General features: G+C 46.8%; 1 protein-coding gene across 1 annotated transcript in view; it reads left to right on the top strand.

Moving 5' to 3' along the window:
- Positions 1-6436, top strand: part of CUL4A (cullin 4A) — a 45040-nt gene extending 38604 nt beyond the window's left edge. Inside the window, exons 17-20 of the mRNA XM_061170682.1 lie at positions 772-877; positions 1002-1174; positions 3788-3940; positions 4955-6436. Of these exons, the coding sequence (XP_061026665.1) occupies positions 772-877; positions 1002-1174; positions 3788-3940; positions 4955-5050 (528 nt within the window). The 3' untranslated portion in view covers positions 5051-6436. The remainder of the gene's footprint in view (positions 1-771; positions 878-1001; positions 1175-3787; positions 3941-4954) is intronic.
- The last annotated feature ends 9143 nt before the right edge of the window (positions 6437-15579 follow it).

Here is a 15579-nt window from a genome sequence, read left to right as displayed (position 1 = left end):
GAAGCCCTCACATACGGTTCTTTAAGGTGTCGTGAGAGTTAAATCCCACGGTCCCTTTACTGTCCACACCCCCGGCTGGGCCCAGAGGAGGCGCTTGCACGGGGTGCCCCTCCCCACAGTGACCACGTGGCGAGTGTCCGTGGCAGGGGCTGGGTGATAGGAGGTGGGGCCCTTGTCAGCTGCTGCAGTGGAGGGAGTATCGTGATAAGGCGGGTCACATGGCTTTGAGTGTGTGACAGCGCTACGTCTGAGAAGCCATTATATACCTTAATTTAAAAGTACTTCATTGCCAAGAAAATGCTAACTGTCATGTGAGCCTTCAGCAAGTCCTAATCCTTTTCTGGTGGAGGGTTTGAAATACTGAGTCACCGACATGGGACACGGGCACGGAAGGAGCAGGTGCTTGGAAAGGGAGCCGACAGACCCCCAGACCTGCAGTCGAGCGAGGTGTGGCGTGTGCGCCTGTTCCCGGTGGTCCTTGTTCTCTCCATGCGGTATCGGCCGCGCCTCCTGCCAGCTTCCCCTCCATCCAGGCCTCGTCACCGTGCCTTCTCGTGCTCTGTCCGGAGGGTTTCAAGAGAAGAATTAAGTGCAATCCTGAGTCATTTTATTCTTGTATGACTAGTAACTTAATTTCTTCTTATTTGGTGTTTAGTTAGTAATTTCTTACCATTCCCCGCGCACACAAAGTTTGAGAGCAAAGATTAGCCTGTTAAAAAGGTCTGCGGAGCGTGCAAACACAGCTTCCCACGTGGCTGTCTCCTCTTCAAGGGAAAGAAGGAGCTCCAGGTGTCGCTCTTCCAGACGCTGGTGCTTCTCTTGTTCAACCAAGGGGACGGATTCAGCTTTGAGGACGTGAAGATGGCCACTGGCATAGGTAGGCACGCCTCCGCAGCAGCGGGCGGCTTCTGGGGAAGAGGAGGTGGAGACGCAGGCTCTGCGGGTCGCCCCCGAGGTCCTGGCTGCTCGGGGTCCTGACCTGCGCACGTTCTCCCGCTCAGAGGACGGCGAGCTGCGGAGGACGTTGCAGTCCCTGGCCTGCGGGAAAGCGCGCGTCCTGATCAAAAGCCCCAAAGGAAGGGAGGTCGAAGACGGAGACAAATTCATCTTCAATGGAGAATTCAAGCACAAGCTGTTTCGGATCAAGATCAATCAAATTCAGATGAAGGAAACCGTACGTATCCACTTTCTCTTCTTGTTACACGGCATTCGCCAGGGAATCACTGGCTTTAGAGTAATTTCTCGACTGTAGGGTTCCAGAGCATATTCTGAAGTGTCTAATTACATAGTCACGTCTATGAGAGTGCTTATTTTAACGTAACTTTTCATTACTTTTATACTCACGACAGGAGCAAAAATCAGAAAGAAATGCATTTAACAGTTATGGTTCCTATTCACAGAAGTGGTGGATAAATCAGATCTTCCTAGACCGCATGCCGTTAGCGTGGAGAGCACGTCATTTCTAAAACCTGGTGACTTGTCTCTTGGATTTCTGCACAGCACTCAGCCATTCTCTCAGCCTCGCCTCCACCAGGTCCTGGGGTGGAAGTGGTGAGGGTCCTGGGAGTCGTGGACCCACTGGCAGCGCCTCTGGGATCCATGTACAGGTGGAGCGTCTGTAGCTTTGATCAGGCTCTCGAGTGTCACGTGTCCAGAGCAGGTTCTGAACCTGCCCTCGGGCCTTCCTGATGCAGAAGCCCTGGCACCGCAGGGCTGTGGTCAGCGTGCGGGCCAGGCAGGCAGGCGCACCCTGGTGCCCACCTACAGAGCAGGTGTCAGCCGCCCCCTTGTATGTGTGGATGAGCGAGGCAGGGCCTTGTGGGGAGGGAGGTAGTCCAGATGATGCACGGGCAGCTCTGAAGGTCTGAGGTGGCCTCATAGACGCTCCTACACCTGCAGCGGGACTGAGGCCTGCTGCCCTTCCCCGGAGGAGCTCGGTGTTGCCCAGGGGGAAGTATGTTCAGATAGTGCAAAAGAAATGGACCAAAAAATACGTGAAAAGTATTTACTCTCATCAGTAATATTTTCAATTCAAATTAAAATAATATTCTATTTTTTGGCTATCAATTTGGGAAATGTTTAAAAGTTTGATAGTAGCTGGAGTTGGCAAGACTATGAGAAAACGGGAATTTTTATGTTTTTATTTTTTAAGAGATGTTTGGATTGGCACAGCGTTTTTAGTGGGTAATTCGACGTATCTGTTAAAGGTTTAACGCACATAGCCTGTGTTCCATCTTTCTTACTATTAGGAATTTATACCAGAGTGACTAAAGGGTGTAAGATTCTAGAGTTATAATTCCCAAGTGGGCCTGTCTGTCACCTCTTTCCTCCAGAGGTGACCTCTCCTGCCACTTGAGTTTGCCTCTTTTTTGCAGGCAGCTTTTTTCTCTGATGTACATGTGTAAACTTGTCTTAATGGGATCGCTCCACGTGCCATTTACATGCACCATTTTGTAAGCTGTTCCTCTTCTTCACCCTGGGCCTCTTTCCATGTCAGGACTTGGTTTTTAAGGGTGCAGAGGATCTCACACACACACACCGAACATCAGCTTCTGCCACCGAACATCCGTTCTGTGGCTCGAATCCGTGGGGGCCCATCTGCAGGGCCTGGCAGTGCCCTTGCTGAAAGGCAGTCAGGATGTTTCCATTCCTGGAAATAGGGTTATGCTAACCATCCTGTACAAAACATTCCTGTTTCCCTGGCTGGGTTGTTTCTTGAGTATAAACTCCTTGCCCTGGAATCGCTGGGTCAGAGAACGTGAACTTTGTTGATTTGACCCCTCAGCCAGATTCCAGTCTCTGGCTTACGGGGGTCCTGACCCCCGCCCCCTGCCGTTGCCCACCCCGTTCTCAGGCACGGAAATAGTTCATTGCCATGTTAGTGTGACTTCCTTTGGTCCCTCTGAGCATCTTTTTGCCATTTAGGAGCTCGTATGAAGCAGGTAACTTTCTAGTCCTCAGCTCTTCATCTTTTAAAGTAAGTGCAACACCATCTCAGGGTGTGAGATCGCAGTGAGAACGCTTGCTTCAGACTCTCGGCCAAGCGCCTGTAAGCCTTCATAGCTGTTGGTCCTGCTCTCTCATGGGTTGCCATTTGCATTTTTCTCTTTTTAATTCATCGCTTGAATTCGAGTCACTGGTACATTTATTGTAATATTCCACCTCTGACTTGTGGGTATCCTGTTTATATTGAGGAGATTAACCTTTGTCTTTTGTGCACATGATTATGATTTTGTCGTTCTGAGAGCGTTTCCCACATGACTATAGTGGGAAGTAGAGTCTTTTCTTCCACAGTTTCTGACTTGGGGGTCATCCTAAGAAAGACCTTCCTCTAACCCAAATTTTAAAAACATTTACCTCTATTTTTCTAGTAGTTTATACATTTAAATCTTTCTCTGAGCAGTGTAGAAATTATTTTAGTATCAGAAAACATTGTAACCACCCTCCCTACTTTAAAAAGTGAGTTGATTCTCTGATAACCTATTGGAACTGTCACCTTTATTATAATCAGATTCACATATTATGGGGCAGTTTCTCATTTCTGTTCTACAAGTTCTGTTGATCTATTTCATAGACAGCACCCAAAGTCTTTTAATTAATGTACCTATTCCTATAAATTGACTTATTTTGGTCCTGAAGTTAAACGGTTTTACTAGAACAAAACTGCAGCACAGAACACGATCCACCCGCAGTGCGGCCTTTCTTTCAACAGAAGGTTCTCACCAGACTCCACAGTCGGAGATAATTGGCACTGAAATACCCTCTGGCATCGGCTTCTCCTGTGCAGGTTGAAGAGCAGGTCAGCACCACAGAGCGCGTGTTCCAGGACCGGCAGTACCAGATCGACGCCGCCATCGTCAGGATAATGAAGATGAGAAAGACGCTGGGCCACAACCTGCTTGTTTCCGAATTGTATAATCAGCTGAAGTTTCCCGTCAAGGTGAGTGGGTGTCAGCTTGATTAAGTCGCAGCACCGGGTACACCCTTGGCAAAGCGCATACGAGTCTCACGACCTTTAGCATCGGACCATCTGTCCTCCGTTATAGCTGGTCACACACTACAGAAATCTCCGTGTGTGTGTGAGAGTGGGGCTCCGCCTGACCCCCGGTCACCGCGGCAGGGACGCTGGGGCCCGGCTCGCTCTCCTCCCGCTGTTGTCACGTTGCCTCTGCCCGAGGACGTCTGCCCTAAAGCCTTCCGGCAGGCGTCCCAGGACCGCCTGTGCTCCTGGGCAGAAGTTCTCTGAGGCCGTGTCGTCCAGCCCAGGCGGACCGGGGAGTGGACGGACACTGGACGGGCCAGCGGGCCCTGCTGTCCCCAGGGAGTCCTGTGCCCCGCCATGCTCTGCACCCCGCGGGGCCGGAGTCCCTGCCCCTGCACAGGAGGGGCCCAGCGGTTCAACAGAGGCTGCGGAAGCGCCAGCTCTGCTCCGACAGGTGCTGGTATCGGCCCATCACTTGGGGTGGAGGGTCCGCTCGGGCTCGGAGGCGACCGCGCAGACGTGCCCGGTGCGTCCCCTCCCCACGGGCACTGCCCACCCGGAGCATGTGTAGTAGCACACGGTGACGGCAGGCGGCATCGGGGGCATCGTCCTCACAAAGGAAGGACACGCCCCGGGCAGGCGCCGCCAGGCTGTCGTGCGCAGCGACCTCGGTGCCGTGCTCACCGTTCACGGCCTCACACCCCCAACGGGCAGCCCTGCTCGGAGGCCTGCCACATGGAAGGAAGCCCTTTGCTCATGATGCGACGTTAACATTGTCTTTGGAAGCAGGGAGTTTTGTTTTGGCGTTTTATAATTGGCTTCTGATTATAAACACTTCTTTGTAGATGGGTGTGTTGATATGTGGCATATGCACATAACTGTAATCCCGTGCTTCGAGCGTGGTATCTTACATTCCCCTATGGCTGTAAATTTAACGCCACTGTAATTGGGGCTTTTGTTCTTCTTTTCCAGCCTGGAGATTTGAAAAAGAGAATCGAATCTCTCATAGACAGAGACTACATGGAGAGAGACCAGGACAGTCCCAACCAGTACCGCTACGTGGCCTGAGGCTCGTGGCGGCTCCTCCCATGAGACACTAGAATGTATCCTTAGGGCAGAAACACTTCTGTGCTGCTTCCAGGACCTTCTGGGACTTAGCAGCGTGGCTGCTTCGGGCCTAGCAGGAAGAGGGGGGGGTCCTTGGATCCTCCTCCACAGGCTCAAGGGTTTGCAAATGGCTTGTGTACCTTCCCTCCAGTTCCTCCTCCTGTTCTTTTAGGCGTCTGGATGGTTCCGTGGCTCTGCAGAGTGACTCTGAGGTCGGACAAGCAGATACTGGTTTCTTAAAAGAGGCTCCTTTGTAAGCGGTGTTCTCATGGCAGAAGCTGATGTTCGGGGTGTGTGTGTGAGACCCTCTGTGCTGCCCTTCTGTAGCTGCAGGGACACAAGCTCTTAGACCCAAAACAAGAACCCTTACTGGTGAACATTAGGGAGAAACAGTCAGTGTTAAAGCTGGCTGGTCGATTATGCAGCCCGGATAGTAGCATCTGTTCCAGGTCTTTCAGCAAGGGTTAGCCTCTGAGGACTGGTTTTCAGGATGGGGCTCCTTGGCGAGACCTCTGATGCGCCAAGAGGACGCCACGTCCGACGTGTGTGATGCCGCGAGCCCATCAGCACCTTCACTTTACTTCCACTGCGTCCCTTGTGGATTTTCTGTTTGAGGGTTTAGAGGGGGGCAGTGTGTGTGTGTTTGCTGTTCTAAGATAGAGTCTAGCAGCCCCGTTCTCTGCATTGGGGAACTGCTGTTTGATTTTTTCTAATTGCAGTGTTTGTACGATTGTGACAATAAAGTTTGGTTTTGTTTTCACGGCCCTGGGCAGGGTGGCTGTCCTCTGCTGTAACCACTGTAAACGTTTCGGAGGAGACTTGACATTGTGGGCAGGGGTGAGCTCGGTGGCACCTGCTTTCGCGTTGTGTGTGCGCAGCTGAGGCCGAGTAGCGGACGGTGACGTCCGTGTGGTAACTAAACAAAGACACTTTCCTGAGAACATTTACGAGTGCTTTATATTCTACAGGACAGCGTGCTTCGTTCTGATTAAAAGCTACCAAAGGGATTTTGATCATGGTGTAACTGTTGAAAGCAATATTTTCTGGAATATACCAAGTTTATATAATTTGATTTTTGTGCTAAATTATTAAAAGATTCTCCCTTTTTGAAACATGTGTGTTTAAGATATGACATCTTATGGGTTTCCATATGAAAATCCTCACTCTTTAAGTATCATCCTTATTTCTATATTTGTAAATTTTCATTTGTGAGTTCAGTAACAGGTGGTCGATAAGAGACCAGATAGATTCTACTTCTTAGACTTTAAGTTCGTTATCTCTTGATTGTTGACATTGTAATTTAATGTAGACTTACCCTGAATAAAATCAGTTTAATTGGCCTTAAAATTACATTAATGAAGCTGTGGTGTGCAAACGACACATTCCTCCTTGCCCTTGTAGCGTGCAGACAGCAGGGTGGGGTGGGCCGCAGCCCCCGGCCCCCCGCCCCGACCTCACTGTGTTTCACCTGTGCGCTTCCTTCAGGGTCACGTCACATCTCATTACAGTTAAAGGTCAACGTGGGAAACAGGCAGTCAAGGAATGACTGAAAAGGAAAAGACACGTAGGTAAAAAGCTACTAAATTGGAAGGAAGAAGGTGAGATGCTTTGATGACTTACACGGGGAAGCCCTGAGCTTCAGGCAGGAGGTCCGGGGCAGCGCGGGATGGTGTCAAACGTCTCCTTTAAAACACAGACTCGGTGACTCTACAGTAAGAGCAGGAAAGAAATAGGCAAGAGGAGCCGAGTGTTGTTTCAGACCTCTCCTGACGCAGGGCGACGACGGGGGCAGAGTGGGTCCATGCGGAAACCACGCCCGCGGGGCTGCAGCGGGGCAGGGCTGGGGACAGGCGCGTCACCAAGGGTCCAAGAAATGAAACTGTAAATAGAAGAAAAAAACGTGAGATGCGTCTTTTTTGGAGTGGAAAAAAGTCTAATATGAATTAAGATCCCTTTTTTAAAAGACAAAGATAAATGACATTCTTAAAAATCGGAGGGGGGGGGAAGTTTTTAAATTAAAAAACTGGCAAATTGGGGGGTCAGAATAAGGCAGTGCGGAGCATCTTCCTGTGCACAGAGCTGCCAGCCAGCCGGCTGTGGCCGTGCTCTCAGTGAGTCTGAGCCCAGAGCAGCGGGGGGCGCCGCCGTGGTCCCTGGCCCAGGAGGGGGTGGGTCGGGACAGGCGCTCGCTGGGGCTGGGGCTGGTCTGGGGGCGGCAGGAGGGGCTGAGGTAGGACCAGAGCTGGAGGACGGACCGGATGGGTCAGGAGGAGAAGCACCGCGTGACCGTGATGCCGAGGGTGGCCAAGCCCCCTGCCTCGGGCCCCGGGGAGACGTGTCGGGCTCTGCTGCCCGACACCCTGTACCCCGTTCCTTCCCTGGGGTGGGGGGACCCTCTGATGAGGTCGGCCATGGTCCAGCTCTGGCCTGGAAGCGGAACCTGCCCATCAAGAGACGGAGGGTCGAGGGGTCAGCAGAAAGGGCTGGGGGGACCGGGCCATCAGGGCAGGGTGGGGAGTGCCGGGCTCCTGTGCTCGGGCTCAGACCCGCGGACCCTCAGGACGTGCCCCCTCAGTTGCAGCGTGGAGCGGTGGTCTCTCGGCTAAACTTAAAGCACATTGTTCGAAAATGCCCGTGCCCTTGACCCGCCAAAGTCCACATCTCTTTCGATGTCCTGCCGCTCGTGGGGAGGGAGGCCTGGTACCGGAACAGCACGCACAGAAAAAAGCCTGAATGTCCTTGGACAGGACTTAGGTGGTGTCCGTCCAGGCGTGTGTGACGCTGGGTCCCCCAAGCCTTCCCCAGAGTGAGATCCAGACGCTGATGGCGCGGATGTCGCATGGGAGGGAGAGGTGTGGCCACGGGAGGGGGCAGCGCACCACGCCGGTGCACGCGTGTGTGTATGTGTGTACGTGTGCGTGCGCACAGGTGCACGACAGCACACAGCTGTCCCCTCACGATGGACTTCCAGGGCCAAGGGAAACTGTTCATTGCATACTTTGTACTGCTTGGATTTTTGTCAAAACAAAAAGTTTGTAAATAAAATTCATCCAAATTGTTAAGAAAAACAAAATGGCCCCGCATACCACACCCATAGCATCCTGCCCCTACCATGGAGGGTGTGGGTCAGCCCACCCAGAGGAACCCCAGCGCCCCTCGCCCCTCCTCCTCATCTGGTCAGTTGTGTCCCCTTCAGTTCCTTTATAGTAAGTCACACCTTCCAACCTCCATTTACTTGGCTCAACTGTTTCTCAAGAGTATCTAGTATGAAAATGAGAAAATGAAGGCCCATATTCTTCCCCACGATTCCTACCCCTTCCAGTTTCTGACAGCTCTTGTCGTATCATGTTTATATATTTATACATATTAAACTTTGCATGTTTTGTCTAAACGTTGCAAACTCACAAAAGGCGTTTACGATCATCTGTTAACTCACCCTGGAACGCCGGAATGAAGTGTGATTCTGTACCCAGGCAGCTCAGAGTCTGAGCACAGACGAATAAGCTCTCTTCTTCCGAACACCGTCAAACGCTCAAAGTTCATGTCGTATTTTAACTTGCTTTACATTTGGACTCTGGTCCAGCTTTTTGTCTTCCCTGGACATTTTAAAATAAAATTTTTAAATAAAAATATAGCAACTTTTGGGCTTCCCTGGTGGCGCAGTGGTTGAGAATCTGCCTGCCAATGCAGGGGACACGGGTTCGAGCCCTGGTCTGGGAAGATCCCACATGCCGCGGAGCAACTGGGCCCGTGAGCCACAATTGCTGAGCCTGCGCGTCTGGAGCCTGTGCTCCGCAACAAGAGAGGCCGCGATAGTGAGAGACCCGCGCACCGCGATGAAGAGTGGCCCCCACTTGCCACAACTAGAGAAAGCCCTCGCACAGAAACGAAGACCCAACACAGCCATAAATAAATAAATAAAATTAAAAAAAAAATACTTATTAAAAAAAATAGCAATTTTTAATGCTATTGTTGACAAAAAAAAAAACCCACAAACCTTTGTCCTGTCACCACGATCTGCAATTTTCTTATTAAACTCTGCACGAATCCAATTTCTTCTCAAAGACCTTTTCCTCAGAACCTGATGCCTTCCGACCGGCTGCGAGGCTGGCGTCCCCTCCTCTCCAGACCCCAGCCTTCCTTTTACTTATTTTCCTGATTCGTTTTTACTAAAGTGATCCTTACATGACTTCCTCAGCAGAAAGGCATGGGAGGAAAATGTTCTGAATCCTTGCTTGTCTGACTTATTTTGCCTTCGTGTTAGTAGTTTGGCTGCACATGAAGTTCTAGGTTCGGGACTTCCCTGGCGGTCCAGTGGTAAAGAATCCGCCTTCCGATGCAGGGGACGCGGGTTCGATCCCTGGTCGGGGAACTAAGATCCCACAAGCCACGCGGGGCAACGAAGCCCTCGCGCCACAACTACCGAGCTGGCACGCCGCAGTGAAAGATCCCGCATGCCACAACTAAGACCCAACTCAGCCAAGTAAATAAATAAATAAATAAATGAAGTTCTAGGTTCACGTCCTGGCCCAGAACTCGGAAGGACTCGCTTCCCAGCCTCTGATTTCCAGCTCTGAAGTTGGCTGCTGTTGTGTAACTAACGTGGTTTGTTTTTTTTTTCCACAGAATTTTTGAAATCTAGTCCCAGGTTTTCGTATTTCACAAGATTGTGACATGGGGCCCATTTTCCTTTGTCCTGACAGGACCCAGTGAAACTCCCTCCTCAGGAGACTAGTGACTCCCTTCCATCCTTTCTCCACTCACTTCCTCAGGGCATCTTCCTCTCTGATCGTCCCACTCTCACTTTCTTTAAGAGGAATTTTGTGAAGAAAATAGGCCAGACGATCTTGAATGGAAACCCACAGCCCCCGCCCCTCCCGGCCCCGCCGTAAACTTTCCACTTCTGTTTCTGGTCAGTTCTTCCCCCTCGCAGCGGCCTCTAGATCAGGCTGTCACTTCCTGTTTCCTGATTACCCCCAATTTTAATAGGAGACTGTTGCTTTGTTTTGTTTTTATGGCTACAGTATGTTCTTGAAGTTCTGAGGGCACTAATTCAAATTTTTGAAGTTCTTTTCTCTTTCCGCACGTCTAGGGCAGGGTTGTAAACCTTTTCTGTAAAGAACCAGACGGTAAACAGCTCCTGCTTTGTGAGCCGCATAGAGTCACTGTTAGGTGTTCTCTATCCCTTTCAAACAACGTTACGTAAAAACCATCCTTAATCCTCTCACACCAGCCACGAGCTGCGGCTTCTCAGATCCCCTCCAGGATCGGGAGTCGGGGGTTCTCTGCCCCCCGGTCCCCAGCACAAGATGCCCCACATTCTCTTCGTTGCTGGGGTGCATGTGATTTGTGTGTGTGTGTGTGTGCATGTGTGTGTTCTTACAAAGACAGGAGGACAGCATATAACGGGAGGTACAGATGTAGATCAATGTGAAGCAGCGACATAAAAAGCTGAGAAGGTTTTTACGGGTCCCCACTTAAGAATCAAGGTCAACTGCTCTGTAAACGGAGACGGCGCTGCATCTTAGAGCAGACATGCTGTCAGCTTCTCACACCTTGGAGGCCCCTGGGCTGGCAGACAGAAAGGGTTAGGGCTGGAGCTTCTCGGTCAGGTGGTCCAGGGGTCAAAGCCTGGCTCTGTCGCCATCTGGGTGCCCTTAAGAAAATTACACTCTCTAAACCTTGGTTTTCTTATCTTTTAAAAGAAGATAATAATACTCCTTAGCTGTGGGGTGGTTCTGGGTTAATACGAAGGTACTTAAGACGGTGCCACAGGCCAGCACATATGACAAACGGGGGCCTGTTCTGATTCGGTATAAATCTTAAATCTGCCCAAAGGGGGGCAGGAAAGTGGGGGAACGGGAATAAAGAACAGAAATAAAATGATCGAAACACTCCAACTAAAAGGCAAAGACCTTCAGACTGGATAGAAAATTAAGACCCAGGTAGGTATACGTCATCTACAAGAAAGTCATTTTACACATAAAGACACAGACGGGTTTAAAGTAAAAGATGAAAAAAGCTTTAGCATGAAAACTAATCATAGGAAATCACACACACAGAAAGCTGCGTGGCTATATTAGCATCTAGTAGACTTCAGGACAAGGAGTATTTGCAGAGGTAGAGGGCATTTCATAAAGATAAAAGAGGTGCTCATCAGAGCCAACCCTAAATGCACAGACCTGTAGTAACAGAGCTTCCAAGTAAATGAAGCAAAAACTGACAGCTGAAAAGAGCAACAGAGGCAGCAGACAAACCCATAATTGTGGTCGGAGATTTCAGCGCTCTCAGCGGCTGACAAGTAGACAGAAGAACAGGAAGGACGTGAAACGTTATCAGCCGACCTGACCTCGTTGATAGTTACAGAATAGCACACTCAACAACGCTCTTCCCAGTTCGTGGGGACTCTCACCGAGGTAAGCATATGATGTGTCATAAAACAAGTCTCACTGCACTTTAAAGGGCTGAAACTATACAGAATATGCTCTAGATCACAATGCAATTAAAGTAGAAATGTAACAGAAAGATAATTGGTAAATGACTAAATGTTTGGAAATTAAGCAATACACTTCTAAATAAATAATCCAATAATTCTAATATAAATAGATAACATAAATAACACACTTTAAATAACCTATGAGTCAAAGAAAAATCACAAGAAAAATTAGAAAATATTTTGAATGAATAAGAAAACAACATATCAAAAATGTGTAAGATAACAGCTAAAGAAGTGCTTAGAGGGATATTTATAGCTTCAGATGCTTACATTAAAAAAGATGAAAATTTTAAATATAATGATCTAAGCCTTAAAAAGCTAGAAAAAGAAGAGCAATTTAAATCCAGAGTATAATAGGCGGAAGGAAATAATAAAGGTAAAAGTAGAAATCAAAGAAATAGAAAATGGACAAATAGAGAAATCAATGAAACCAAAAGCTGGTTCTTTGAGAAGACCAACAAAATCGATAAACCTTTATCTAGACTAATTTCAAAAAGAAGAAACAAAAATTATCAATATTAGGAATGAAAGGACATGACAACAGATCCTACAGAGAATATTATGAATCAGTTTATGCCAATAAATTCTATAACTTAGATCACATGGTCAAATTCCACAAAATTTGCAAATTATCAAAATGGACACAAGAAGAAACAAAATAAAAACCTTACACGGTCTTTCAGAAACAGAGGAGGGAATAGTTCACAACTAAAATTATGAGTCCAGCATTACCCTGATTAAAAAATCAGACAAAAATATCACAAGACAACACCGACCAATATCCCTTAACCAAATATTAGCAATTTGAATACAGCAATATATAGAATCAATAATATACCAAAACCAAGTGAAGTTTTCCTCAAGAATGCAAGGTTGGTTTAACATTTGAAAATCTAAAAAAGAAAAGAAATAAAAATGTAATCATCTCAATAGATTAAGAAGATTTTGATGAAATTCAACACTCGTTGATTTTATTTTTTTTTTAAATATTTATTTATTTGGCTGCTCTGGGTCTTAGTTGCGGCACGAGGGATCTTCATTGCCACGTGTGGGATCTTTATTTGTAGCATGCAGGATCTAGTTTCCTGACCAGGGATTGAACCCAGGCCCTGCATTGGGAGCATGGAGTCTTAACCACTGGACCACCAGGGGAGTCCCAACACTCGTAGATTTAAAAAACAACTCTCAGAAAACTGGGAATAGAAGGGAACTTCCATAACATGAGAAAGGACATTTACATAAGATTTAAGCTAACATTATGCTTAAGAGTAACAGACTGAAAGCTTTCCCCCTAAGGCTGGGACAAGGCAACCTTTATTCAATATTGTGTTGAAGATCCTAGCCACTGCAATAAAACAAGAAACAGAAGTGAAAGGCATATAGATAGGAGTGAAGAAGTAAAATAGTCTTTATTTACACATGACATGATCATATAGGTAGAACATATGAAAAAATCTACAAAAAATGCTACTAGAACTAATAAGCCAGTTTAGCATGGTCAGAAGATGCAAGGTCACTAAACAAAGATCAACTGTATTTCTACATTCTAGCAACAAACAATTGGAAAATAAAATTTTAAAGTACAATTCCATTTGAAATAGTATCCAGAAATGTGTGAAATACCTGGGGATAAACTACAAACTATACAAAAAGATGAACACAGAAAACTATCAAGCATTGCTGAAAAAAATTTAAAGAACACCAAAATAAATGGAGAACAACAGCATGTCATTGGAAGACGCAATATTGGGGTTTTTTTTTTGTTGTTTATTTTTGTTTGTTTTAAATTTATTTTCTTTTATTTTGGGGGGCTGCATCGGGTCTTAGTTGCGGCACGCGGGATCTTCATTGAGGCACGAGGGATCTTTCATCGCAGCATGCGGGCTTCTCCCTAGTTGCGGCGTGTGGGTTTTTCTCTCTCTAGTTGAGGTGCGCGGGCTCCAGAGCACACGGGCTTTCTCGTTGAGGTACGTGAGCTCAGTAGTTGTGGCACACGGGCTTAGTTGCCCTGCAGTATGGGGGATCTTAGTTCCCTGACCAGGGATCGAACCCGCATCCCCTGCATTGGATTCTTTACCACTGGACCCCCAGGGAAGTCCCAAGACCCAATATTGTTAAGACGTCGGTTTTCTCCAATGCCCACCAAAATTCCAGCAGGCTTTTTACTTTATAGAAAAATGATTAGCTGAGTCTAAAATGCCTATGGAAATTCAAAAAGCCAAAGCAGTTTTTACAAGAACAGTTGGAGAACTTTAGCTAATTTCAAGACTTATTATAAGGCTACAGTAATGAATACATGACGGTATTGGTGAAATGATGGACATGTACATCAACTGAATGGAACAGGGAGCATCGCAATATATCCACTTATTTGGTGCCAACTTATTTTTGACAAAGATGCCAAGGTAATTTAATAGGTTAAGAAAAGTCTTTTCATCAAATAGCTATCCATACTGGGGCAGGGGGAGGAATGAACATTGACTCTTATCTCACACCATCTGCAAAATTTAAATTTAATTTGATCATAGGCCTAATTGTAGAAGCTAAAACCATATACCTTCTAGAAAAAAAGAAAAAAAACAAAACCACAGGAGAAAAATCTTTATGGTGTTGGGATATGCAAAGATTTCTTAGGATAGAAAAAGTATGAAGCATAAAAAATACCAATAAACGGGATTTTCATTAAATTTAAAGCTTTCTTTTTAAAAGGTACTATTAAGAAATAAAAAGGCAAGCCACATAATGGCGAAAAATATTTACAATACATCAGAGTATCTGTATCCAAAATATATAAAAACACTTAGAATTCAATAACAGGAAAACTAGTCACCCATTTTTAAAAATAGGACAAAGTTTGAACACTTACCCAAAGAAGATATGTGAATTATTAGGCACAGGAAAAGATCTTCGACCTTAACAGTCATCAAGAAAATGCAAATTACAGTCACAATGAGATACCATTAGACAGCTACCGTAATTTTTTAAATTTAAAAGACTAATGATACCAAGTATTGGCCAGGATGTGGAGCTACTGTTGGAGGTAACTTACAATGGTACAACCACTTTGGAAAAGCGTTTGACAGTTTCTTTTTAAAGCTAAACATACACCTACCATATGACCCAGCCATCCCACTCCTAGGTATTTACCTAAGAGAAATGAAAGCATCTGTCCACACAACGATGTGGTGTTGAGTATTTATAGCAGCTTTATTTGTAACCACCAAAATACTGGAAATAACCAAAAGTCCTTCAACAGGTGAATGGGTAAACAGGTGTGGTAGATCCATACTGGAATAAGCTGCTATCAGCAATGAAAAGGCATGAACTAGTGGTTCTCATGGCATGGATGAATCCAGATACAAAAAAGTATATACCATACCATTCCATCTATATGAAATTATGTAACATGAAAAACTAACCTGTAGTGACAGAAAGCAGATCCGTGGCTGCCTGGGGTTAGGGATGGGGGAGAACCACAAAGGGGCACGAGGGGCCCTTTGGGATTGAAGAAGATGTTTTCTATCTTGATTGGGGTGGTGGTTTCATGGGTGTTTGCTGTTGACTAAGAAAACGCAGAAGGCTGCATATAAGAAAAGAACTTACTTGGAATCTTTAAGAATTTCAACTTGGGAAACACAGATTTGGGTAAAGCTAAAAGAGTGTTCAATAGAAGAGAAAGAGTCAGGGGTTTACAAAGGCGAACGCCATGAGCTTGTTTTTGTTTGTTAATTTACCATCCTAACCATTTAAAAAAATATTTGTTTATTTATTTATTTAGGCTGCGCCGGATCTTCGTTGCGGCCTGCGGACTCTTAGTTGCAGCCTGCATGCAGGGTCCAGCTCCCCGACCAGGGATCAAACCCGTGACCCCTGCACCGGGAGCGCGGAGTCTCACCCACTGGGCCGCCAGGGAAGGCCCCGTGAGGTTGTTAAAGTCCGGCAAGAATTATGATTGACTCTGACACAAGAAAGGAGATACTCGTCCGTAAGGGAT

Source organism: Eubalaena glacialis, chromosome 16 (assembly GCF_028564815.1).
Source record: "Eubalaena glacialis isolate mEubGla1 chromosome 16, mEubGla1.1.hap2.+ XY, whole genome shotgun sequence".
Taxonomy (NCBI): Eukaryota; Metazoa; Chordata; class Mammalia; order Artiodactyla; family Balaenidae; genus Eubalaena; species Eubalaena glacialis.
Note: the sequence above shows the minus strand (reverse complement) of the source record. Positions and strands in the feature narration are given on the sequence as shown.